The 24,788-nt window shown below is 32.5% G+C and overlaps 2 protein-coding genes across 2 annotated transcripts; one reads left to right on the top strand and one right to left on the bottom strand.

Moving 5' to 3' along the window:
- Positions 1 to 565: 565 nt before the first annotated feature.
- Positions 566 to 11,679, bottom strand: LOC148312296 (uncharacterized). Its single transcript, XM_088277509.1, has 5 exons — positions 11,452 to 11,679; positions 5,263 to 5,440; positions 4,435 to 4,619; positions 2,794 to 2,963; positions 566 to 1,169 (listed from the first exon to the last, which is right to left on the bottom strand). Exons 2-5 carry the CDS (start codon positions 5,438 to 5,440, stop codon positions 971 to 973), a joined length of 732 nt encoding a protein of 243 aa, XP_088133635.1. The 5' UTR covers positions 11,452 to 11,679; the 3' UTR covers positions 566 to 970.
- A 7,602-nt stretch (positions 11,680 to 19,281) lies between these two features.
- LOC148312297 (arylalkylamine N-acetyltransferase-like 2) lies at positions 19,282 to 22,942 on the top strand. The gene is made up of 5 exons (XM_088277520.1): positions 19,282 to 19,352; positions 19,793 to 19,983; positions 20,136 to 20,305; positions 20,703 to 20,872; positions 22,427 to 22,942. Exons 1-5 carry the CDS (start codon positions 19,348 to 19,350, stop codon positions 22,623 to 22,625), a joined length of 735 nt encoding a protein of 244 aa, XP_088133646.1. The 5' UTR covers positions 19,282 to 19,347; the 3' UTR covers positions 22,626 to 22,942.
- Positions 22,943 to 24,788: the final 1,846 nt, after the last annotated feature.

A 24,788-nucleotide genomic window follows, 5' to 3' on the forward strand; every position in this document is an offset into this window, starting at 1 on the left:
ATATTTTCGGCCAGTAAAACAATATAAACGTAGACGGACGGAATGTAGTTTTATTTCATTGTGAAGGTCTTCACCAAAACGTTACATTTCCGTTATAAATTATTAGTAATCAGGAATTTTAGCTTATAAATTGTTACATGATTTCATATTGGTTTAGCACAGGATTGGACACGTTTTGTCGCAACTTTGATTTCGATAGAATACAGTAAACAGAACAGATTTGCATTTAGAGGATTTTTTTGTGCAATATTGGAAATGTAACTTTTTGTTAAGGACCTCCACAATTGTTCATTCCTCGCTCATTCATTCCACATGTCCAAACCATCTCAACCCACCTTTAAGAATAATAATATCGATAAAGCCTTGCTTTCTTTCCTTATTTTACCATTTGAACATCTATCATACATGGTTTTGCCGGACGTTTGTCTGAGGGATTGCATTTCGAATGCATTCAGTCAACGTTCTTCTTTTGCCAACTCCATGCTTTGCTTCCATACATGAGGGTTGGAACTAGGACTCCGTTGTGTACTGCCAGTTACTCTTACCAAAATTAAAATCGGTCAAAACCAATGTTTGCGTTATATTTATTTTATGAAACGTATTTTTAATTTCCTTTTTTTTAATAGAGGGTGGCACAAAATTAATCACACTATAAGGAAGATATTATAATTTTTTCAAATGGTCTTGTTACGTCAATCATATTTGACATTTGTGAACTAGATAGCCGCAGTATAAAAACATATTTATAAAACGGGCACAAATGTGTATCAACTCTGGCGGATATCATTTTTTGTACTTTAAAAAAAATTGTTTCGACCCAAAAAAAGATTTGCATCACTCAAAATCATTTTTTGTTTGTCAAATAAAATAAAAACACTCTCATACAAAATTGGATGATTAATTTTACGCCACCCTGAATCTGTTTACTACAGCTAAATATTTATTTTTCTATAGTCTAATATTGTATTTTTTATTCAATTTTCAAAGCCATGTATTCTATGGTATCGCAGCCAGTGTCCCCGTAGTCGAAACCATACACCTTCTTCATATTATCATATGTAATAGCCTTCAATACTTCGAAACCACATCTCGTAGCGAGGATCTGAGAAGCCTTCGCAGTGAACACGGTCCCCGTGACCTTCAACCCGACAGCTTTGCACAGAGGAACCCTGAAATTATAATAATCAACATATAGATGCTGCCAAGAACTCACGCAGAACTTTAATAGATCTAGCCAAAGAATGAATAATGTACTAGAAATATCTTTTTGCAAATCCAGACTCGCGCAAAGACTCTCATTTTTCATAGCTCCAAAACTGTTTAATTCATTCCACAATGACTATATGTTGGACATTAATTATCTAAGCATGTTTCAATTTAAAAATTTGCTATAATTATTTATTTAAAAAAAAACAGATCTAAGTAGGTACCTTCTTCTTTTAAACGTATAACTCATATATACACATTAGCTAACTTTTTTCATGTTAATATTTTTGATTTTTTTTGTTTTCTATTTAAATAAAATATTTTTTGTTTCCCAAATATAAGCACTTTTAATCTATTTTTATTTCTGATCAATTTAGTGACAGTTGTTTCACCTCGTTATGGCATTTTAAACGCATTCGTTTAAAAATGCTATAACTAGGCGAAACAATTGTCACGAAATTTATTTATATGTGTTTTTTTTAACAATAAAATACAACTTAATAGAACATTTTGAGTGTGTCCAAATAATTGTTTCCAAAATCTGCATTATCTCCAATTGTAGGAGTTATTTTCATATTGTTTTTTGACATTTCACAAAAGATGAAGAAGAATATGGAAGTCTGGGTATTTACGGGCCTGACAACCGTCATAGGCTGTTGGTTCATATATATATATAGAACTTCCTTGAGTAGTGTGGTTGTCAATAATGGGTAGAATTGGCGAATGTTACACATGTGTATCTTTATAATCACTTAAACCAGCCTATGACGGTCGTCAGCCCCGTGAAAGCCCAGACTCCCATATTCTTCTTCATCTTTGATGAGATGTCAAAAAATAATATGAAAACAACTTAGTACTACTACTACTACTACTACTACTACCATCACGCCGTTTCCCCGCAGGGGTAGGCAGAGAGGATGGAACGCCACACTCTTCTGTCCTGACATACACTCCTAGCCTCCTTCACATCCATACATCTAGTCATACATGCCCTCCGATTACGCAGACTTTTGACACCGCCAGATTTTAGGTTCTGATTGATCTGATCGTGCCAAGTCTTTTTCGGTCGTCCACGTTCTGTTTTCCCTCTCACATTCGCCACATATATTTTCTTAGTCATTCTCTCGCTATCCATTCGCTCCACATGTCCATACCACCGCAAAGAACTCTTTCTAATCTTTTCAATTATTCCTCGTTCAGCCTTACATTCCTTTCTTATATCATCGTTTTTAATTCTGTCATACAATGATTTTCCACACATTCGTCTGAGGACAACTTAGTAGACTCGAAAAATCAGTGTTTGATTTAAAATTGAATACCTTCATTAAAATGGAGTTCTACAAATTAAACAGCAAATCGATAAATGAATTAATCAATGATAAATTAATTAAATTAATGAATAAAATGAATTAATTAATTATAAATGAATTAAATTAATAAATTAAATGAATTAATTCATGATAACTGAATTAAATTAATGAATTAAACGAATGAAGTAATGATAAATGAATTAAATCAATGAATTAAATGAATGAATTAATGAAAAATGAATTAAATTAATGGTCCATTGCAACAACAGTAACAAACCTTGCTTTTAAGAGTTCAGATCCTATGTTCTGACCTCTGAACTCTGTGTGCACCGATAGTCCATACGCAGACAAGTATTCCCGAACTCCGTAGTGCTCAAACACGTTGGCTTCCTTTGTTATTATGTTCATTCCGTCTAAAAGTACTTGCAAAACAGAATCAAACCTTTCCTGTAAAAAATTAACAAGACGAATCATATATCTGCACCATATGGATGATTCAAGTCATTAAAAGTCTTAACAACATTTTGAGTGTGTCTAAATACTTGGAATATGGAAACACAGACGTTGAGATGTCAAAAAATAATATGAGAAATAACTCCTATAATTGGAGATAATCCAGCTTTGCGAACAAGTATACAAGTATATAGGACACACTCAAAATGTTGATAAATTATCTGGTCAAATTATGGGCTAAAATAATTTTATTTTATATTTATTTTCGGGAATTGTACAGCTTTACATTAAAAAAAACTATATAATAAAAACTTACTTTAAAAGTTACTTTAACAATAATAAAAATTACATTACATTAACAAAAATAGTTACATTCATAAAAAGAAAGCCAATTAAACAATTCCACATTTATGTTATAATAATTATTAAAACATTAAGATATACAATATATATATATATATATATATATATATATATATATATATATATTTTTTTTTTTAAAGAGTGGGAGTGTGTGTGTGTGAGAGTGAGGAAGGGAGTAAAAGGGTAAGGGTATGGTATAAAAAAAAAGGTTTTGCAGGAAGGAAAAGGATATTTTCTTTGGTTTTTCATGGATGTGATTATAATCCAGGATTCGTATCTCTCATACAAATATAAGAGTTTCTGCTAAAAAAAAAACTTCTCCGTTTCACTAATAGATGTCACTAGTAAAAATTCTAGTGATTCTTGTACAATATTTCAAAATTGGATCATACATATAGAAATTTTCAGTCAGCAAAGATTTCCGTGCTCGCTACTGTAGCTGTCCGCCTCCATAGTGTAATGGTCACGCTCGGCTTCCGTACTGGAGGTCCCGGGTTCGATACCCAGGCGGAGGCCAGATGAATATAAGCGATTTTTCACTGTTATTATTATTCAATACCTTACCGCAGGGCTGATCACCTTTCCTTCGTGTGTTTAACGATCAAGATAACACTGTTTTTGGAAGATGCCGCCATCACGCCGCTTCCCCGTGGGGATAGGCAGAGATAATACAACGCCACACCGCTCTGTCTTTACAAACTTTCTGCCTATTATAGATATTTATTATTTTGTCATTTAATTTGTAGAACTCCATTTAAATTTATGTATCCAATGTTAAATTTTTTTATGTTAGATTTTTTCAGTCTACTAAGTTGTATTTTATTGTTAAAAAACACATGAATATCAATATTGTGACAATTTGTTTCGCCTAGTAATGGTATTTTCAAACGAATGTGTGACACATTCGTTTGAAAATGTCATAACTAGGCGAAACAATTGTCACAATATCGATTTTTATGTGTTTCTTAACAATAAAATACAAATTAGTAGACTCAAAAAATCTCTGTTTTTTTTTTAAAATATCTAATACATACTTTAAAATATTATGGCCATTTAGAATAATTTGATGGGAATATTGACGCTATTGTAAAAAGGATCGCACCGTTTCCTCGTCGTGCACTGAGGCAAGTGTTGTGACATTGGCCCCGACGATGAATGGTCTCCCATCCTCCATACAAACCTCTCCATCTTCACTCTCTAATAGGCAGACCAGACCTAGGTTGTGTTTTAGTGCTTTCTTCCATAACACATAGAGGTCTTTTATTGCTTGTCCGTCTGACTTCAACTCTGAAAAATAACATCAGTTTTTTATATATTTGAAAAATTTTCTACATGAAGGGTCAAAGAGACATTTAAATGAGATGCATATCGTAGTCGTACAGGAGAAAGTACCAACTAACAAAACGTTATATATATATCCGAGAATTCGACTAGTATGGTTGTCATATTATTTTATTTTGACATCTCATCAAAGATGAAGAAGAATATGGATGTCTGGGAATTTACGAGGCATACGACCGTCATAAGCCAGTTTAAGTGATCACTTTACACACGTGTAACATTCACCAATTCTACCCATTATTGACAACCACACTACTCAAATTCTTGGAAGTTCTATAGATATGAACCAATTCTGAAACATTGAAACTCTTCAATCACTAAAACTTTACTAGAGACATCTATTGATGAGATGAAAAGAAGCCTTTTATTGAGCAGAAACTCTGCACGTGTGTAAAGTGATCACTTAAACCAACCTATGACGGTCGTCAGCCCCGTAAATGCTCCGACTTTCATATTCTTATTCATGCATTGTATGGTGCGATGCCAAAAAATAATATAATTTTATTCAACTTTAATTCATCGACAATCTATTACGGATCCCTTTCAAGATTTATGGGCAAAGATTTGGACACACGGTGTGAGAGCTTACTCAGTCCTCGACACATGGGCTCGTTGGTCGCGAAGTCGTCCGCCATAAAGTCAATAACACTGGGGGCCAAGTCCGAACACACATCCTGAATGCGATATTTTTTTCCACTTGGTCCGGTGAACCGGGCGTACACTGCTGGGTATTGCTCTCCCGGTACATGCAACCGTTCCCATACCATCTAAAAAAGTAAGAAAAAAATGTACTTTAAAGGAGTAGGAGGAGAGGACCGAACGCCACACCACTCTGTCTTTGCAAAACATTTATTTTTGATTTATTGTTTCAGTATTCACCGTGTCGTAAGACATGATGAAATTATAAAATAAAAACACTTGTTTTAAACTTGAGTTATATTTTTATTATTACTAGTTTCGGAAGCTTTGATTCCATCTGAATATGTATATATATATATATATATATATATATATATATATATATATATATATATATATATATATATATATATATATATATATATATATATATATATATATATCATCATCATCTTCTAAAGGCAGCGCCTTGTAGTGTCAGCCACTTGTCTCTGTCAGTCGCCATCCTCTTGAGCTGCGAATAGGAGGAGACGTCCATGAGCCGCTTCAAATCCTGGAAGTATGAAGTTCTTGGGCGGCCTCTTGTTCGTTTTCCCAAGATTCTTCCTTCGAAGATGTTGCTAAGAAAGGTGCTATTTCTAATTGAGTGCCCTATTAGCTTGGCCTTCCTCTTCAAAATATGATTTAAAAGCTCTCTTCTTTCTTTTACGTCCTGCAACACCTTTTCGTTGGACTTCCTTACAACCCATGATGTCTTGGTCATCTTCCTCCAAACCCACATCTCAAATGCTTCAAGCCGGTCTTTTTCGTACTTTTGGATGGTCCAGGTTTCACACCCATACAACAAAACACTCCAAACAAAAGCCTTTATGAATCCTTTTCTTACTTCAATTTTTAAATGTTTGTTTGATAGGAGGCTGTACTTTTTCATAAAAGTTTGCTTGGCTAGCGTTATCCTCTTTTTTTATGTCTAGGGTACATTTATTGTTATATGTTAGCGTGCTACCCAGATAACAGTATTGATCCAACTGTTGAATTACTCTATTTCCGAGAAGTATTGTTGGATGGAGGTCAGATTGTTCTTTTTCAACGATCATTGATTTTGTTTTGGCGGCATTAATTTTCAAATGGAACTTATCCAGAGCATTAGAGAGAGTGTTTAACATGTGGTTCATGTCACTCTCGTCCTCTGCTATCAGGGCGATGTCATCAGCGAATCTTATACAATGTATTTGTTGACCGTTTATTTTTACTCCATTTGTTTTTTCCTTCAACTCTTCAATGGCCTCCTCTATGAACAAATTGAATAGATAGGGTGACAGCGGACAACCCTGTCTCACACCTTTTCTTATCTTGGCTTCTTTTGAGGAACCATTAATATCTATGAGAGTGGATTGGTCCTTGTACAATTTGAGGATGATTCTTCTGTCCTTCCAATCAATTCCTCTTTTCTTCATGACTTTAAACAAGAGGTACCAATCCACTCTATCAAAAGCCTTCTCTAAGTCTATAAAGGTCGTGTATGTTATAAGATTCACATCCAGTCGTCTTTCCAGTATCTGTCTCAGTGCCAAAATTGCCTCTCGTGTTCCCACTCCACTTCTAAAACCAAACTGATCCTCTCCAAGCTGTTCCTCCACTTTCTTTTTCAACCTGCCCTTTATAGTGTTCAGGAGCACTTTGGATGCGTGGGATAGAAGTGTTATGGTTCTATAGTTGTTGCAGTCTGCTGCATTTCCCTTTTTAGGTATTGTTATAGACTTACTCTTTACGAAGTCGTTGGGCAATTTTCCCTTTTCGTAGCACTCACTTATGATGTTATATAGTGCTGTCTTCGTCCGTTCGTCTACATTCTTTAAAACCTCAGCAGGTATATCATCTATCCCAGTTGCTTTTCTATCCGTTAAGGCCTTCACTGCAAAATCGAATTCAGCCCTTGTCAAGGGTGGTCCTTTGCAATCGGGATCTACTTCTTCTTCTGGTTCCAAATAAATCCTTTCGTCTTCGATATCATTTCCACAGTACAGATCTTCTAGATATTCCTTCCATCGCTCAGCTACCTTTTCATTTTCAAATAATAGGTTTCCGTTTTTGTCTTTAACAATATTGCTCTTTGTTTTAGGTGTATATTCTAGGCTTTTAACTCTGTTATATGCTTTATCGATATTATTTTTGTGTAATAGGCTTTCGATTTCTTTACAGTTTTCACGTAACCATTCATTTTTTGCATTGCGACATTGGTCTGTAATTTGATTTTTGATCCGTTTGTATTTGACATAATCTTTACTCCTTAGTTTGTTTCTCTCCTTGATTAATTCTAGTATTTGTTGATTCATCCATGGTTTCCTGGGTTCTAGGACGTTTTTCCCAATACTTTCGTCACATGCTGCATTGATGTTTTTTTTCATTGTCTCCCAAGAAGTTGGTTCTGTCTCATTATTAATCTTTACTAGAGTTGATTGGAAGTCTTTTACTAATTTTATATCTTTTAATTTTTCCAAACACCAGTGCTTTTTCTTGGCCATGATTATTTTCTTAAATCTAATATTGCATACCGCTTTGACTAGAGTGTGATCACTATCTATTTGATTTCCAGGGTATGAGTGACTAGATCGTATTTGATTTCTATATTTTTTCTTTACTAGAATGTAATCAATTTGATATCTCCTCGTGTCTCCGGGGGCCTTCCACGTGTACCTCCTTCTCTCGGGGACTTCGTACATTGTGTTGGTGACGATCATCTCAGACTGCTTGCAAAATTCTATCATTTTTTCTCCTCTTTCATTCATATTTCCTAAACCAAACTTTCCGATACATTCTTGATCAGTTGTTTGACTTCCGACTGAGGCGTTGAAGTCTCCCATAATAATCACATTTGATTTGTTTTCGGTAAGTCTCAGCAGCTCCTCAAGTTGTTCGTACATGGTGTCAATTTCTTCTTCGTTGCAGCTTGATGTTGGAAAATACACTTGTATGACGTACATGTCTGTGGGCTGGGCTTGTAGCTTTATCATAATGATTCTTTCATTTACGTGAAAAGTGTTAAGGACGCTGTTCTTCCATCCACCTTTCAAAATGATTGCTACACCTTTGCTGCCTCTTTTTTCACATCCACTATGAATTATTCTCAAGTCGTCTTTGACATAATCGCCATTTCCCGCCTATCTTGTTTCAGAGATACCTAGGATATCTAATTTTGCTTGTGTCATTTGTTGTGAGATTTCTTCGATTTTGCTCGGTTGTAGCATGGTTCTAACATTCCAAGTACCAATGTTGAATTTGTTGTCACAAGGGTTATATATATATATGTATATATATATATATATATATATATATATATATATATATATATATATATATATGTATATATATATATATATATATATATATATACATATATATATATATATATATATATATATATATATATATATATATATATTTATATATATAAATATATTATTAATAAATAAAACCCTTATCCGCACCCCAATGGTGCATAGGGCACTGCGTCATATAAACGCAGTGTTATCTTGATCAGCCCTCCGCTTTAGGTGCCAGTCCAGGGTAATATTGAATAAATATAACAGTGAAAAAATCACTTATATTTATTTTACCCCCCTTGGGAATCGAACCCGGGACCTACAGAACGGTAGCAGAGCGTGCTGACCATTACTCTATATATACAAATATAAAAATTACGCATGTTTCAAAGGGTGGTATTCAATAGCTAAGACCGGTGATTATACACACGGAAACATTATAGAAACTATATATATATATATATATATATATATATATATATATATATATATATATATATATATATATATATATATATATATGTAATAAAATAACTAGGTACCTACCTATACATTTTATTAAGTACTTACAAAAAGTACCTACATGAAACAGTTCTACCACCAGATGCCGCATGCGTCGCTCAGAAGAAAACAAAAGACTTCCGATAATATTATTAACTGTCAGAATCAGATAGATAGATAGATAGATATAAAAATTATTATAAAGATTAATTAAGAATAAACTTTTATTGTCGTTTCTTTAATTACAAAGCAACACATTGTTTATTTTATTATTATACACCCACTTTACATATTATTTACACGCAATTTTCAAAAGGAAAATATTACCACGTTATAAAACGACAATTTTGTTAATATGGAAATGGATTATGAAACATTAGATGTATTAAAACAATTACTACAATATGTTCGGAGTGAGAGAGAAAAATTAGAAGATGATCAAAGAAAACGATTAAAAGATAATCAAAGAAGACGTGGAAATCTAAGAACTAGTGATAAAATTAAAGATAAAAGTCCATGTAAGATTTGTGAAAATTTAAATAAGGGAACTCGATATCACTCTGAAGCAACGTGCTGGTTTAAAACAAAGGAGGATGATAAGATTAATAATAAAAATGAAGACATACAAATAACACAGAAACAGTGCTTGAAAAATGAAAATAAAAATAAAGTAGAAAAAACTTCTACGAAAGATAAAATAAAATATACTCCAGGAAAGAAGAATTTAGAAGTAGATTGTCTAAGCAGGAATCCAGTATTAAAATCGAATGAAAATGCAGATGAACAATTAAAAGTTGTTAATTTGGTTAAATTAGAAGATATTTTAAAAGATCAGAATAAAAATGAAGACATACAAATAACACAGAAACAGTGCTTGAAGAATGAAAATAAAAATAATGTTGAAAAAATTTCTACAAAAGATAAAATAAAATATACTCCAGGAAAGAAGAATTTAGAAGTAGATTGTCTAAGCAGGAATCCAGTATTAAAATCGAATGAAAATGCAGATGAACAATTAAAAGTTGTAAATTTGGTTAAATTAGAAGATACTTTAAGAGATCAGAATAAAAATGAAGGAATTCAAAAGAAAAAAACAAATGGATTGAAAAAAAATGTGTCTACTTTAAAAGGGTCAAGAAAGAAAAAAAAAAGAAAAAAAAGAAGGAAAAAAAAGAAAGAAAGAAAAAAAAAAAAAACTTTATCATATCACTAAACTTATACCAGTCCCTTCACTACAAGAAGATGATCCGGAGGACGAGTGAAAATTTTACTATGAATTTTCATCCCTAAGGGGGGAGATGTAATAAAATAACTAGGTACCTACCTATACATTTTATTAAGTACTTACAAAAAGTACCTACATGAAACAGTTCTACCACCAGATGCCGCATGCGTCGCTCAGAAGAAAACAAAAGACTTCCGATAATATTATTAACTGTCAGAATCAGATAGATAGATAGATAGATATAAAAATTATTATAAAGATTAATTAAGAATAAACTTTTATTGTCGTTTCTTTAATTACAAAGCAACACATTGTTTATTTTATTATTATACACCCACTTTACATATTATTTACACGCAATTTTCAAAAGGAAAATATTACCACGTTATATATATATATATATATATATATATATATATATATATATATATAAATTTAATATTTACACCTGAACTAATGTGTAAAGGTAACTAGCCGTAACTCAAGTTGCGGCTATTTGGAGTAACACGGCTCAAAGCATTATTATAACTTTCCTCTATCATATATACAATCACAGATTTTGCTCCACCCCATTCCTTTATCGAGATATTCAGTATCCAAATTCCAAGCCAAAAAATTGTATTAATTTGATGCATGTGTTGGCAAAAAAACATAATTTTAAGATAACTTTCAACTCCTGTATTTCAAAACTACTGTTTTTAACTTGCGGCTGATTTGCCTTTGCACATTAGTATATATAGAAGCAAAGCTTCCAAAACTAGTCGTTTTAATAAAATAAACTCAAGTGGCAAAAAACAGGTGTTTTTCTTATACAATCGATCACATATCAAGGAGTTCCAAAAATTTGAGTTGTGTGTTTCTCAATCATTGGTAGAATGTTGAATGTAGCACTATGTAGAGCGATCACTTTACCAACCTATGGCAAGTCATATACTCAGAACTCCAAATTCTTCTTCATCTATGTTGAGATGTCAGAAATGCAAGAATATTGATGTTAGCAGGATGGTTATGTGTAATGAGTAGTGATGGAAATATGAATTGAATGAAGTGTAGAATAAATTATCAAAAAGTGATAAAAAATATCCATTACCTTTTGTAAAAACTGATGAAAAAATCGTTTGATGGAGATTTTTTTCTATTTTAATGTTTTTTTTTCAAGATTTGCCTAAAAAAAATAAAAAATACTGTCTAATTTATGTACATAAGGATTTATATTTTTCTATTTGAATTGTATAGAACTTGTAGAGATAAGTTTAACCAATGAACTATGCTTAGAGAATGAAACCATATCGGTATTCAAGAAGTATAGTATGTTCATTGCTAAATATCAAAGAGTATATACAGTATCGAACAGACTAATTGAAACAATTTTTTTAAAAAGTTTTGTTCATTATATATAAATCACAAATTAATATTACAACATTTTGAGTGTGTCCAAATACTTGTTCACAAAATCTATATTTATCCCCAATTACAGGAGTTATTTATCGTATTATTTTTGTCAAAAAGTAACTCCTGTAATTGGAGATAATCCAGTATTCGGACAAGTATTCGGACACACTCAAAATGTTGTGAATAAATTATCTGGTCAAATTATAATCTTCAATAATAAAAATTAAAATGATATTTTCTGGCGTTTCTCATGTGTGTGATTGTAATCCAGGATTCGGACCTCACATACTCATAAAAGAGTTTCTTCTCAATAAAAAGCTTCTTTTCATCTCACCAATAGATGTCTCTAGTGAAGTTCTAGTAATTCAAGAACAATGTTTCAAAATTGGTTCATATATATACATAGAACTTCCAAGAATTTGAGTATTAATAAATATGAATGAAAATTTCAACGCGTACAGACTATATTCGTTCATCTCTGACCTCTATAATAGATAAGATAATAACTATTATTTACTAAGCGCGGAAAAAATTGAGTGTTCTAACTCGCTCACAATACAGGCTGTTTTTGTTTTATATATATATATATATATATATATATATATATATATATATATATATATATATATATATATATATATATATATATATATTTATATATATATATATATATATATATATATATATATATATATATATATATATATATATATATATATATATATATATATATATATATATATATATATATATATATATATATATATATATATATATATATATATATATATATATATATATATATATATATATATATATATATATATATATATATACATATATATATGCATACATATATATATATATATATATATATATATATATATATATATATATATATATATATATATATATATATATATATATGTATAAAATTATATGTTTATATTTATATATGCTCAGAAATGCCCAGACTTCCATATTTTTCTACATCTATGTTGAGATGTCATAAAAATAAAAATTAGCCAAATAAATATAGTAACCTGATTTTGAAACACCCTGTATCCAGCCGATGTATACAATAGCTGTTGCTGGATGGATGTGATGATAATAGAATGATTGCTTCATTTGCGAGTAGCTATAGGTTGATAAGACCAAGGATAAATATATTGACCCCTCATTCTTACGTACGTGTCGAGTGTGGCTCGACATGGTATTTTTCACGCCAACTCTGGATGTCGAGTTGGGTATGACATGGTATTTTTTACGCCAACTCTGATGTCGAGTTGGGTATGACATGGTATTTTTTACGCCAACTCTGATGTCGAGTTAGGTTTGACATGGTATTTTTACGCCAACTCTGATGTCTACTTAGCTTTGACATGATATTTTTACGCCAACTCTGATGTCTAGTTAGGTTTGACATACTATTTTTACGCCAACTCTGATGTCTACTTAGCTTTGACATGATATTTTTACGCCAACTCTGATGTCTACTTAGCTTTGACATGATATTTTTACGCCAACTCTGATGTCTAGTTAGGTTTGACATACTATTTTTACGCCAACTCTGATGTCTACTTAGCTTTGACATGATATTTTTACGCCAACTCTGATGTCTAGTTAGGTTTGACATACTATTTTTACGCCAACTCTGATGTCTAGTTGGGTTTCACATGGTATTTTTTACACCACATCTGATGTCGAGTTAAGCTAGATAGATTTTCAGTTAGGTGTTTGTCTGACAAAATTCTTGACCAGTTAATTTTTTTGTGGAAAAAAATTCAATATATTTTGGATTTGTGGCAGGGAGTTAAATCCTGGTGAAAATTATCCATTACCATTTGACCTTGGTTTTTGTATCTCTGGTAGTATCTTTTCCAGTAGAATCGGGTGATACTTCTCGCTATTCATCATGTCAATCACTGAAAGAAGCAGCCCTGGTCCATAACACGAGGAACAACCCCAAAACATTTTTAGAGGGTGTTGAAAATACGAAAAAAAAGTTTTGTTTAAATTAATCCGTTCGATACTGTATAATATATGTACATAGCAAGGTTAAATTTAAACGGTATTTGCGAATACTTATGGTAGATCCGTAGAATGGGAATGGGAGATATTGGAAGAATTCTCGCGAACCAGAACGCTCATCATTAATTATTATTATATTAAATTCCTTCCACACATCCTCGCCAAGCAAAACCACACTGCCGTGCTAAGCTCAAAGGGCGTAACTTAAAAATATCAATTGTGAAAATATTCGAGTTCTCAATTCATATTCGCTCACAATGATTAAAGAAAACGCTTGTTTTATACCACTTGAGTTTTATTAAAGACTACATGTTTCGGAAGTTAAACTTCCATCATTCAGGTCTGTATAATAACTAAAATATAAAATATAAAATTGTTCTATAAATAAGGAGAGGAGAAAGTTAGGGGGAGGGGGTTAGTCAAGGGGCGGAGTTTGAAAACAAAGGAAAAATGGAAAGCAAAGGTGAAAAATTTTGAAACAAAATATTATTTAATAAATTATTATTAGAATTTAGGTTTTTTTGGATTTTAAATTTTCTTAATAATTCATAATTTGGCCTTTATGTGGAACAAGGTGTAATAATTTTATTTTGTGAGAGTGGAATGATATTATTTGATATTCGCTTATTGTGTTGACTTTCGACACCTGTTTTGATAATACCGTCAATAAAAGAAAATCTTATTTTTGACATCTCATCAAAGATGAAGAAGAATATGGAAGTCTGGGCATTTACGGGGCTTACGACCGTCATAGGCTGGTTTAAGTGATCACTTTACACATGTGTAACATTCACCAATTCTACCCATTATTGACAACCATACTACTCAAATTCTTAGAAGTTCTGTATACATGAAGAGTTTCTGCTTAATAAAAAGCTTCTTTACATCTCACCAATAGATGTTTCTAGTGAAGTTCTATTGATTCAAGAACAAGGTCTCTAAATTGGTTCATATGTACAGAACTTCCAAGAATTTGAGTAGTATGGTTGTCAATAATGGGTAGAATTGGTGAATGTTACACGTGTGTAAAGTGATCACTTAAACCAGCCTATGACGGTCGTCAGCCCCGTAAATGCCCAGACTTCCATATTCTTCTTCATCTTTGATGAGATGTCAAAAATAATATGAAAATTACTCCTGTAATTGGAGATAATCCAGATTTTGTGAACAAGTATTTGGACACACTCAAAATGTTGTAAAAGAAAATCTTGTTAGGAATTTATGTACAAACGCGGGTCTATTGCTTAGAAGCAACATATTCCAACCAACTGTACTTCAAATCTTTTTAAAATATTTTTTAATGTATCAATCTGGTTTATAAATATTGCCACTTAAAAGTCATTTATATCACATTCCAACAATATTTTAAATGTGTCTAACCTTTGGTTCATAAATTCTGGATTTAGCTGTATTTGAGACTAAATTAAATCACAATTTTGCTGTATTTTTTATGTTTCTCAATCTTATTCATAAATATTATAAATATGTCTAACTTTTGTTCATGAATACTAGATTTTGTTTCTTGAATGTTTTTCGCAGATACTTTGTGGCACATTTTATAAACTTTATAAAATTAAACTTTGTTTTAACCACTTATATATTATTTCAGTTTCGACAAGAACCTTTTCTTATCAGGGTTAAAACATTAAAATACTAATAATTAATTACATTCTCTTACCAAAAACTTCCAACTGGAATTAACTAGATTTTGCTTTATTCAAGAGTAAAAATCACAATTTAGCGGTATTCTTAATGTGTCTAAATTTTCGTCACAAATAATCCTTTGGAGTAATTTAAGTAATGATATTTTAGTAATAACTTCTACAAGGAAGTAAGAGAGCAAGCAAATAAGGCCTCTGCTGCAGCTAGATGCTTAAAAAAATTTGTGTGGAGAAACAAATACATGCTGAAAGAGAGTAAGGAGAGTAAGGTGATCTTGACATACGGCACGGAAACAAGAGCCGACACCGCGAGAACAAAAAGCCTTCTTAGGACATCCGAAATGAAGACTCTACGACCCATTGCAGGCCTAACACTTCGCGACAGAGTAAGAAACTCTGATATAAGAAAACCTGCGATGTTGAAGATGTTGTGCGATGGGGAAGAGAAAGAAGACGTTTCTGGAGAGATCATGTGAGAAGAGCGAGTTCGGATCGAGTGGTGAGGGTGGCAGCGGACAGCAGCATAGGCGGGATCAGACCCGCAGGAAGACCACCTAAACGATGGAAGGATAGCTGGTCTTCCACCTCCCAGGAGCGAATCGAGAATAACAGGACCTAGTCCTAAAAGAAGAAGATATTTTAGTATGTCAACATTGACGAATAAGTTCTTTATTGAGATGTGACAGGTAATAAAGAATCAGAAACTGTTCCACGAAAATAATGACAAAAAATTACCATAAAAATCACTAGATTTTCGGCGCACATTACTCCATAATAAACTGTACGTGTCTGCAAATCAAACAGCGTAGAGAAATGTCAAGAAATACGAAAATTACGCGACGTTTTTAATACTTATCTCTTAACGTATGTACACGTGGGGCGTGGGGTGAGGGTTCCCCTCAAATAGTCAGCAAAGGAATGGAATACGTATCTCCACGCACGTGAATTGAAATTCTCCGAATTACAGGAATTTGTACGGAATACAGGGTGCCTAGAAGCACGAGCAGCAACGTTCGTTTTGTGCAAAAATAATTCAGCCGATCAATAATTGAATTAAGGTAAAATAATAATTTATCAAGCCCTATCGATTTGACCAAACTAAAGAAATTTATATAATTTTTTGACATATGAATTTGTTTCAGTGATCATTTTACATACTTGTAGTTTTTTATTGAGCAGAAACTCTTTCATTTATATGTGAGGTCCGAATCCTGCATTATAATCACATACATGAGAAATGTTACAAAATATCCTTTTCACATAATTATTTAGGCTTATAATTTCACCACTTAATTTATTTGTTATAATAAATTAATACATTAATATTTAGACACTAAATACTTAATGTATTTAGTGTCTAAATATTTTCATAAGTATTTAAAAACACTCAAAATGTTGTAAAGGGATTGAAATTATATCATTTATTTATTTTACAAATAAAAAACATATATCGCTCACGCTTTTCAAGAACGTCATAAGTCAAAATTCGTAAATTTTCAGTTGTGCATGTTTTCGGAATGCCCAGACAATGTACTATATCCCTGCAAAATGGGATATGTTTAACTCAATATTTACCCGCTACAGGGCAGAAAATGTTGTTTTTTCATTTTGAAGAAAATGTATTGTTTAATTTTTTTTTTAAATATACTAAATATTTTTCAAATGGAGAAAAAAACTTCAAGTTTTACCTAAAAAGATCTGTTGCACAGTAATAAGTTTAATAAGTGGCTTGATATTTATTTTTAATGCATTGCGTTATAATTTTAAACTTTAAAAACGATCACCCGAAAAATCAGGTTTTTTGATTTGTGACGTTTTTGAAAGGAGTGAGCTATATATTGTTACTTCTGTCTCAAATGGCTTATATTTATAAAGACAATCCAAACAAAAGCTTTCATCCCCTTCGTAGCAGCCTCAAACCTTCATGTTCAAGTTTTTCAACCCACTTTGTAGGACCCTTTAGTCCATTTCATCGAAGCCTTCAATCTTCCATATTGAAGCATTCGATTACCCATGAAGTCCCTATGAGATCCACTTGGAGATTGGCACACTTGATTCCATGCATTCCGAAACGCCTTTATCTCAGTAGAGCCAAAGGAATTCCACTTCACAATTCTACTTACTTAATCTGCTATATTCATAAATTTATTAGAGAATTAATTAAAAAATATTTTCTACTTCACGTCTTTTAATCCAAATTTCTATATTTTTTTTTAAATTCTATATCTGTACACACACATTTATACTTCATTTATATATATATATATATATATATATATATATATATATATATATATATATATATATATATATATATATATATATATATATATATATATATATATATAACATATATATATGTATATATATATATATATATATATATATATATATATATATATATATATATATATATATTTATAAATATATATTTATATATATATATATATATATATATATATATATATATATATATATATATATATATATATATATTTAAATATATATATATATTTATTTATATATATATATATATATATATATATATATATATATATATATATATATATATATATATATATATATATATATATATATATATATATATATATATATATATATATATATATATATATATATATATATATATGTATATATATATATATATATATATATATACACTAAACTCGCCTACCGCAACAATATGGCTTATCGGTTGTTTTATTTATTTAATATCTTTAAAAATATACCATTGTTACTGTATTTATGTTGTATCAATTATTTTGATACAATATCTGATAACTGTGATAACATGTTAACGAAAACATCATTATAGTTTTTAAAAATGCCATATCATTGTCAAGTTCAGGGTCACCAGTGTAGGGTAATCATATGCGCTGTACTTTATATGTTTATATATATATATATATATATATATATATATATATATATATATATATATATATATATATATATATATATATATATATCTATAATGAAGAATACAGAAGTCTGGTCTGGGCTAGTTTAAGTGATCGCTTTACACACGTGTAACATTCACCAATTCTACCCATGATTGAAAACAACACTACTCTAATTCTTAGACGTTCTACATATATGATCCAATTTCGAAACATTGTACGTGAATCACTAGAATTTTCACCAGAGACATCTATTGCTGAGATGAAGATCCTTTTTATTGAGCAGAAACTCATATATTTAAATGTGAGGAATGAATTGGATTATAATCACATACGACCATACGAGTACATGAGAAACGCCAGAAAATATTCTTTTCATTTTATTATTTCAGCTTATAATTTGACCAGATAATCTTTTGAGTGTGTCCATTTGGACAAGTAATAATTTGGACTGTGAACAAGTATTTACTTGTTCACAAATCTCAATTATTTCCAATTAAATGAGATGTCAAATAAAACTCCTATATATTTTTTTAATTAACGTTTACTTAATAAATACCATTAATCCTTAAAATCTACTGTGACTACGAATAGTGTTATCTACTAAGTAAAAAAATAATAAAAAATGGATAGATTTTACCACAAATTGACTGCCGAATCAATTAAAAAAAACTCCTATAATTGGAGATAATTCAAATTAGTGAACCAGTATCATAGTGAATGCCGAAACAAGAAATAAAACAAAATTTTGTTAATTTAATATAAACTGGGAATTTATTAATTATGAGGAATTAATATTTTCCCGTCCAACATCACCCGTATGGTCACACTAGTGAAAGAGATGGAACGACAGGCGATTATCGTTTTCGAATCGGTGATTTCCAGATAGGGAAAACTTCCTTCAGTTTCAGTGCTGAAATCGTTCAGAGCGTCGAGTCGCTTTTCAGGAATATTTCAGGAAGATTTCAGTGCCGTCTTAAAATGAGGTTTGTTCTCAACTTATTAATTTTTTTTCGGGTAATTTATATATAATCGAAAAGATATTGGACTGAGTTCTACTTTCATTTACAAACATAATATTTTATGAAATTCAAAAATATAATTTAGTTATTTATTGTAACTGCAGACAGTTATAATAATAAAAATAATTTGGATAATTTGTATAGCACCATTTCCGTAAAATACTACCTTAAGGGCGCTTATAAAGACATTATAACAATAATAGGATGATAATGATATACAAAAATTAAATGGATTTTAACGTCGACAATCGGTCTCGGGCCGTCGAGTCTGCAGCGGGGAAAAGGTAAGCCGACAAATTAAAGTGCCTTCCTATTAATCCCATGGGCTGGAGACTGGCCAAGGTGTTGGGCAGGACGGTCTTCACGCTGGAGGGCAGCTTGTTCACATGGTTTTGATGTTCCAGCGACGAGTGGAGGCGTCCCGCCAGTATTCCTGTGCCTACCGTATGGAGAAGGTTCCGTGGCAAAGTGCCTCTGGGCGAGCGAGGCCTGCCCTCCTTCGTGATCCAGGACGTCCCGGAGGACATGTTCGAGGAGGCGGTGGACTTCATGTGCGACTACTTCGTCCTGGACGAACCGCTCTGCCGGGCAGTCAGTAAGCACGCAAGCTTATGTATTTACAACATTTTGAATGTGTCCAAATATGTACTTGTTCATACATACTAATATAAGTTCGAGTGATTCAAGAACAGGCCACTGTCCCAATCAAGTCAGATTTCCGGAGCTCCACTGTACTTATATTTTTAGATATGAAAGACGACAAAGAAACTATGGATGCCATCAGAAAGATGTGGTTCGACACCTTAAAGCAGAGACTCTCCTTGGTGTGTCTGTTAGACGATGAGAAAACGGCGAAACCGGTCATCGTCGGTGTCAACATTCTCATACACTCGACGAAGGATCATCTGGAGCCAGAAGTAAGTCAAATTTCAAGTCGTATTTCTCTCTTTTCTACATCTTTATCAATCTTTGTATCCTTAGAAAACATACTTCCCAAATTTACGAAATCATTTGTAGAGGTCCTCACCTAAAAGTTACAATTCTCTCCCAGGTTCAAGGCATCCAAGTGTAACTCCTGACGAATGGACTTGTTGGTGCGTCTAGCTGTCCATGGGAATCGGAACATGTACATTCAACACCACATTTGAAATGCGTCAATTTTTTTCCTTTCTGCTGCTTTTATGGTCCATGTTTCAGCAGCATAGAGAAAAATGGAGTGGACCAAACTCCTGACAAGCTTTGTCTTGGTGCAGCTACTCACACTCCGGTTATTATGAATGCAGTTAATTGCTAAACCTTTTTGATGTGATTTAGATGAAGCCCGGAAGTCTGTTTGAACGAGTGATACGATCAGTGATGCACATCACCCACGAGGTTGACGTCTTCTCCCGCTACGGCGTTTCCGAGTATCTAGGAGCCATTGGACTCTCAGTGGCCAGAGACTATCGCGGGCAAAGTATTGGAGCAGAGATCCTCAGAGCAAGGTATACACTTACTTATGAACTCCTGGTAATTTTAGGCAATCCGATAAGAATGACGATAACCTTTTTTACATTTTTTTTTTAAATTTTACTTGGTAAATACCACTTTTTCATAAAAATCTATCGTGACACGTGTTTCGATGCACTACACGTCATTTTGAAATGCATCGAAACGCGTGACACAGTAGATTTTTACAAACACAGACTTCCACTACACTACCACATAAACAACACACTTGGACCTGCCGCCCCCCGACGGGCCCGCCCATTCCAGCCGCCCACAGACGCTACTTAATCATAAGTTAGTTCAGTGTAATGATAAGTTAAGCGTGTTGCCTTCCTAGGCGCAATGTAAGTATTCCTAGGGGTAAAGTAATGTAATGTTATGTTCAGCACGCTCGGCTACCGTTCTGGAGGTCCCGGGTTTGATTCCCAGGGGGTTAAAATAAATATTAGTGATTTTTTCACTGAAATATTTATTCAAAATTACCATGGACTGGTACCTGAAGCGGAGGGCTGATCACCTTTCCTTCATGTGTAAACGATCAAGATAACACTGCGTTTATATGACACAGTGCCCTATGCACCATTTGGGTGCGGATAAGGGTTTTATTGTTATTATTATTATAAAATTAACGTAAGTATATACATAGATATAAGAACACATAAGTAAATTCTCTACCTGAGTAATATCAAGAATTAAAATCATACACCTAAGTAACTTCACTGCTAACTTAGAATCATTGAAATGTATAAACTCACGCCTCTAGCGAGATAGCGAGTGTTTTTGCCTAGAATTTTCACTCATGAATTACATGAAATTATAGTAACTTTAAACATAAAGAGTAAATCCACTCACGAGTAGGCATAGGCTATGAAACTTATAAAGTTGAAGCCTGAGTAGGGACATGATTAACGGTGTTGCATAAGCCTTAGCTAGATTTCAGAGTCAGTTGAACGTTAGGTTATTAAAAAAAAAAAAAAACGCAATAGATTTTACGAAATAGTGGTATTAACCCTTTCCGGTCCATAAAAAAAATTCAAAAATTCCCCCAGTTCCACAATAGATTTACAGCATTACAGGGTTAAACAATACATCCAATTTTTTTAAAAATAAAACTACACTTGTGTTAAAAATTTATTTTCATTTTGAATGTTTACAATCGGGAGTCGTCTACCATGGGGTCCGCCGTACAGTGCAATGTGGGGGAGTCTGAATGGTTCCATTCTCCTCACACGCGCATACCATTGTCTCCTTCGTTGCCTTCACCACCTAACGACATCTTCCATCTTGCATATTTCCCTGATCCTGGCATTTCTGATTCTATCTGATATGCTTCTTAGAATCTTCATTTCTGACACTCCAAGCGCGTTTTTTGTGACACAAAAAACACACTAAACTAATGAAGAAAAAAATGTCGAATGACATTCGACATAGGACTCACCGGAATAAAGTCGACATACGACATGGAACCGGAAAGAGTTATGGAAAATATGTATGTATTAGAACCTATCGAGGCAGCGAACCAGTTAATGTGTTCGTATTTGATATTCCAGGATTCCGCTCTGCAAGGCTATGGGGTTCAAGCTGACAGCCACAGTGTTCACCGCGACTCCCTCCCAGGTCCTGGCGTCCAAGTGTGACTTCGAGGAGGTGGGCGAGGTCTCCTACAGGAAGCTCGCCTCCATGTACGGCTTCCCGACCGAAGGAATCCAAACCCCCACCATGAAATACATGGCATTACCCATCAGCTGAACTGATGCAGGAACGGCGATCAGTGCTGGCTTCTAGTCCATCACGCTACGTAGACTCTAGGTCCAACTCTTCCATATACCATGTAGGTGACCTAACCTAACCAAACCTAACCTAACCTAGCCTAAAACACTCTCCTTAGCATCCATTGTTTAACATAACCTAACCCTAATCCGCACACGAATGGTGCATAAGGCACTGCATCATTAAACGCAGTGTTATCTTTTTTAAAATTATTTTTACTATTGGAAAACCAACACAATATTTACAAATATAACATAATATGATAAAATAAAAAAAAAATATAAAAACAAAAAAAGAATGCCGAAATAATAATTAAAATAAAAAAGTTTAATTTAGTAAATACCACTATTTCTTAAAATCTTTGTTTGTAAAATATGCGGAATGCATCGAAACACGTGTCACAATGGATTTTAAGAAATAGTGGTATTTACCAAGTAAAATTTTAATTAAAAATATATAAAAATGGCTAGCACTACTCTATTCACACAGTTCACCCGTCTTGGGAGTAATTTGTAAGATAAATATGTTCTAGTATGTATTAGACCCGCTTAAATTAAGACAATGAATCTAGAATCCATGATAAATAAAGTTATTTATTAATTTATTTCTTGCTTGTATTTTTTTAGGATTTATAAAAATCCAAATACATAGTAACCAACCTATGTCTGTGTATTGTCTACCTTACTAAAAATATATAAAGAAAAGATGTTATGTTGTATCCAAACATATAATATAATAAAAGTTTTAAAACAGATGTATTGTCATATTTATTCATTAATCAGTATGTTTTCAAGGGATAGAAAGATCGATAAAGACATATAAAGGAGAGTGAATGCTGGGAACAGAGTAAACGGTGCACTGAAATCAGTTATAGCAAATAAAAACCTTTCCCCTAAAGCTAAACTGGCAGTACACAACAGAGTCCTGGTTCCAACCCTAATGTTAGGAAGTAAAGCATGGCGTTGGCAAAAGAAGGATGAAAGTAGACTGAATGCAGTCGAAATACGATATCTCATAAGAATATGCGACAAAACGATGTATGATAGATGTTGAAATAGTGAAATAAAGAGTGTGCGAAGCTGAGACAAGCATTATTGATAAAATTAAGAAAGGTGTGTTGAGATGGTTTGGACATGTGGAACGATCATTCGTGAGGAGAGAACGGTAAATCAAATTTACGAGGCGATTGTAGTTGTAAAAAGGGGCAGAGGAAGACCGAGAACAACTTGGCACGATCAGGTATGCAAAATACTTGAAAGCGGTCAGGTCAGGAGTCGAAATAATCGGCGGGTATGTATGAGGAGATGCATGAACGTGGAAGAGGCGAAGATGTTTGCGAAGACAGAGTGGTGTGGCGTTCTTTCTCTCTATTTTTGGCAATTATTGTAGATTGCATTGGTACTGTTTTTTACTTAGTATTATTATTAAGTATCCTACCTTCAGAACACATCTTTGAAGGCATTGTGTGTTAATTCTTTAAAAAAAAAATCTTTTTAAAAATAAAAACATAGAAAGATTTTTTTTTATGTCTCTAACATTTAAAAAAATAGTGTTAGTACGAATTCTCGTAAGTCGAAATAATGTAAGAAGAGGACTTACTGTTCATATAATTTATTTATTTACAACATTTTGAGTGTGTCCAAATACTTGTTCACAAAATCTGGATTATCTCCAATTACAGGTTACAGTTATTTTCATATTATTTTTTGACATCTCATTTTGAGATGTCAAAAAATAATATGAAAATAACTCCTGCAATTGGAGATAATCCAGATTTTGTGAACAAGTATTTGGACACACTCAAAATGTTGTAAATAAATTATCTGGTCAAATTATAAGCTTAATAATAAAAATGAAAATGGTATTTTCTGGCGTTTCTCATGTGTGTGATTATAATCCAGGATTCGGATATCACATACTAATATAAGAGTTTCTGCTCAGTAATAAAAAAGCTTCTTTACATCTCACCAATAGATGTCTCTAGTGAAGTTCTAGTGATTCTAGAACAAGGTTTCTAAATTGGTTTATATATAAAGAACTTCCAAGAATTTGAGTAGTGTGGTTGTCAATAATGGGTAGAATTGGTGAATGTTACACGTGTGTAAAGTGATAACTTAAACCAGCCTACGACGGTTGTCAGCC

Source organism: Brachycentrus maculatus, unplaced genomic scaffold, assembly GCF_059751285.1.
Source record: "Brachycentrus maculatus isolate JH-2025_06_01 unplaced genomic scaffold, ASM5975128v1 h1tg000044l, whole genome shotgun sequence".
NCBI classification, from domain to species: Eukaryota; Metazoa; Arthropoda; class Insecta; order Trichoptera; family Brachycentridae; genus Brachycentrus; species Brachycentrus maculatus.